This window comes from Otolemur garnettii, unplaced genomic scaffold (assembly GCF_000181295.1).
Source record: "Otolemur garnettii isolate 467f Iridium unplaced genomic scaffold, OtoGar3 scaffold00007, whole genome shotgun sequence".
NCBI classification, from domain to species: domain Eukaryota; kingdom Metazoa; phylum Chordata; class Mammalia; order Primates; family Galagidae; genus Otolemur; species Otolemur garnettii.
In genome coordinates this window covers 24713142-24717193 of record NW_003852402.1, presented here as the reverse complement: position 1 = coordinate 24717193, position 4052 = coordinate 24713142, and the positions used below count along the sequence as shown (strand labels likewise).

The window sequence follows — 4052 nt, the reverse complement described above, 5'->3', positions numbered from 1 at the left end:
GCTGGGGATTCGAACCCGCCACCTTAGGTGTACGTGGCTGGCGCCTTAGCCGGTTGAGCTATAGGCGCTGAGCCAGTTTTTTCTATTTTTAACAGAGACAGGGTTGCTCTTACCCAGGCTGATCTCAAACTCCTGAGCTCGAACAATACACCTGCCTGCCAGAAAGCTAGGATTATGGGTGTGAGCCACTGTACCAGGCCAAAATATGAGTTCTTGATGAAATGGTCCTTAACATAAAAACAAAACAAAAAAAAAAAAGAAATGGTCCTTAACATTAATTAATTGCCCTCTCTTCCTTAACTTTTATTTTTGTATGTGTTTGTTAAGCACTTACTGAATAAATAGTCTGTCCTACTATTCCTACCATGAATATTCATTCTGTCTATTTTTCTGGTTTCTTTTCCTGTGATTTTTTTTTTTTTTTTGAGACACAATCTCATTCTGTCACCCTGGGTAGAATACTGTGGCATTATAGCCCACAGCAACCTCAAATTATTGGGCTCAAGCAGCCCTCTTGCCTCAGCCTCCCAAGTAGCTGGGACTATTGGCTCTTGCCACAACACCTAGGTAGGTTTGGGTTTTTTTGATTTATTTTATTTTCTATTTTTACTGGGGGCTAGAGGTGTCTCACTCTTGCTCAGGCTAGTCTCAACTGCTGAGCTCCGGTGATCCACTTGCCTCAGCCTCCCAGAGTGCTGGGATTACAGGCATGAGCCACTGCGCGCAGCCTTCCTGTGTTTAATCTTAAAACATTCTTTCTGTAAAGTTTTAGCATCAGTCCCTCTGCTCAGTTTGGTGCCTTCCCTGACTGATATTATCTGCTTTTTTGCCTTCACACTTACATCCATTCTCTAGGCTTTGTTAAATTCCAAAAGCTTTTAGACATTTTTGCTTTCATGTGCCCCAGGAAGCTCAAATCCAACATATCTAAATGGGACTTCTTTCTCAGCCACTCCCAAAATAAACAAACAAACAAAAAATATTTTCTTTTCATATTCCCAAACTACCACCCTCTTAGTTATCTTCCATTTCTAATCACTCCTGCATTGCTTTGGTCACTAAGTGATGTATCAAGTCAACTTCTATGTCTCTAAACTTCTTCATTACTATTACACTCATTATCTTGTTTTAGGTCTTTATTATTGTTTAATAGGATTATCACATGTCCTCCTAATCATGGTCCTTGGCTATAATTATTCCCTTGTCATAATCTCTTAATACACTTATTTGAGAACTTGGAGCACCTGTGTTTTCATTCTGAAATACCATTGTCATTTTGACATAGATACTATATAGTGTTCCAAAGGAAAATGGGCTGAATCAATGTGACTTCTGGCTGCTCTGATCTTTAAAAATCAGATTTCCTAGACGGCGCCTGTGGCTCAAAGGAGTAGGGCCCCAGCCCCATATGCCAGAGGTGGCCAAAAACTGCAAAAAAAAAAAAAAAAAATCAGATTTCCACTGATAGGTACATTAAAAGCATAGACTTCTCCTCTATGCCAGTCATCTGTGTAACAAAAAAACACTTGTACCCCCTCAGTGTACTTTTAAAAAAATCAGATTTCCAGGCCTCATTCCAAATCTGTGTAATCAGAACCTTTACTTTGGGGCCTGAGGAGTATATTTCTAACTAAAATCTTCAGGTAATTCTGATGTACAATTAAGGAGGCCAAGACATATTGACAAAGTGTATAACATTTTTTTCCCCTTTCTGATAAAAATTCTTATTGCAGGTAAGCTATTTGAAGTTGTTTTGCTGTTAGGTGTGCTTTAATAATTTTAGACAATTCATCTCCTTCAGCAAGGCATCCTGTTAAACGTGGCTGAAACCATCAAAAGTTGGATTTTTTTTTCTCGATGCAGTAGGAAAGATGACTTACTTCACAAGTTGGTAAGTGTTCATTTTGCTTCTTTTTGTCATTTTTCAGTGCTCCAGTTTATTATTGAGAGAATTTTTGAATCAGAATTTGTTCTGCTACCAATTTGAACCATAATTGATTTTTATGAGAAATTCTTTAATAACTTGGAACTTTTTAATTTGGGCTTATTGATATTGTTAATAGGTTTCATAAGAGGTTATTAGCCACTTAGAATGGAATATTCTGGTAGTTATTAAACCTTATTCGTTAGATTACTAATTTACTATTACCATCTTCCTCTATTGAGAGGTATTCTCTGAGGAGGAAAGGAAATAAATATATCCATTAGTGGGATCAGTTCAATCTTATGACTGATAAATCACAGAATTTTCCAAAGACTTGAAATAGTTAATATTGAGGATCTTTGTGATTCCTATGAAGCTTTCTTTTTTATTCTGCTATGTGCTTTAACATAACTCCAAAGGGGATAGACTTCAACCTTCCGACATCTAAACAATTCAAAATCCAGGGAGTTTAGCTAACAAATTCAAGTTATAAAGTTCTCATAGCTCCCAGAAGGAGTAATCAAGTTATTAAGTTAGCAGGTTTTAGGATCCTCTGTTGGCCTGTGACCTTAGGAATTTTCATTCTTGTAAATTGACATTTGTAAAGAGATGGTTTACAAAGTGCTTTCACATTTTTTATTTGGTAATCTGAACAACACTATACGATTTAGTATATTTCACCTGTGAGAAAGCCAAGGTGCAGACTGTTTGGATTATTGTAATAACTTATTACGTGAATCATTCAAAAAGAAAGTGGTAGAACCAGAATTTGAACACAGATCTCCTGGTTTCAAAGCCCAGGCTCTTTCCACTATAACATACTACCTCTCTAGCTTGCATATTATTATTATTTTTGACTGATTAAAATAACTTTTTTAGCAATCCAGATTGTTAAGTTCTCTGTTCAGGGTTTTATCTTTGTAGAAGGTGTATTGAGATAGTCAATGAAGTGTCTTGTCATCTACGTAGAATGTCATCTTTATCCAGGGGGAGCCCTCTCATTCTTCAGTGATACTATGTAAGGTGTATGGACTCATTATACATTCTCTGTGGCTTAATCATAGTCTGCACAGGCCTGGTCTTTTCACTCTGAGTTCTTTGTCACTGGCCACATGTTTCACGTTATGTTTCACAATAAAGTGTCAGCTTCTGTATGCATCCGTTTCATGCCTGTATTGTAGAGAGTTGTAGGAATCTGTAGCTAAGAAATAGTTTCCCAGGAATGGAACAAGGAATTGCCCAGTTGGCTTTTAGCAAGACATTGCTTGACTTTTTCCCTTCAATTGTGACATATTTAAAATTTGTGTTAGGTATGCAGATACTGAAGCAGGCTCGCTTTCCTTTTATAAGGATGTTGGCATTTGCTCCATGATGTCTGAACATTCCATTATTATTCATGTTTATAGTACTTTTCTTAAAGATCAAAAAAGTTCCTTGATAGCAACTGTGATGGTAGGGGTAATACCACTTTTTTTCTTTTTGAGACCGAGTCTCACTTTGTTACCCTCAGTAGAGAACTGTGGCATCATAGCTCACAGCAACCTTAAACTCTTAGGCTCAAGTGGTTCTCCTGCCTCAGCCTCCCAAGTAGCTGGGACTATCAGTGCCCATCAGAATGCCTGGCTATTTTTAAAGATGGGGTCTCATTCTTGCTCAGGCTGGTCTCGAACTCATGAGCTCAGGCAATCCACCCACCTCAGCCTCCCAGAGTGCTAGGATTATAGGCATGAGCCACACGCCTGGTCGGTAATAGCACTTTTTAAGCGCTGTTTAGCCTATAAAGTGCTTGCACACATTTTATTTCATTTGCTCCTCATATCAGCTTTATGAAATAGTACTGTCATATTAAAAAATGGTTAATATCATTGAAATTGACACATGAATAAAATCCCTTCTCTATCCCTATTTTAAAAAAATGGAAATCTCTTGATTTTTCAGCTATATCTTCTCCTACCCTTTTCATTCCATCCAGGAAGAAATCTTCTTATTTTCTCATGCCACTTCCCTATTTAGACCATAAACAGATCTCTATTATCCATCAAATCAAGTACAAATATATCACTTTAGCAGGAAGGAGTCTGCATAGTTTGGCCATCACCTACTTTTCTTTTTTTTTTTTTTGAGACGG

General features: G+C 37.4%; 1 protein-coding gene across 1 annotated transcript in view; it reads left to right on the top strand.

Annotated features, from left to right (window-relative positions):
* VEZT (vezatin, adherens junctions transmembrane protein) overlaps positions 1-4052 on the top strand; it is an 81922-nt gene that overhangs the window by 38474 nt on the left and 39396 nt on the right. Inside the window, 1 exon segment of the mRNA XM_003804084.3 lies at positions 1802-1891. Within this exon segment, the coding sequence (XP_003804132.2) occupies positions 1802-1891 (90 nt within the window).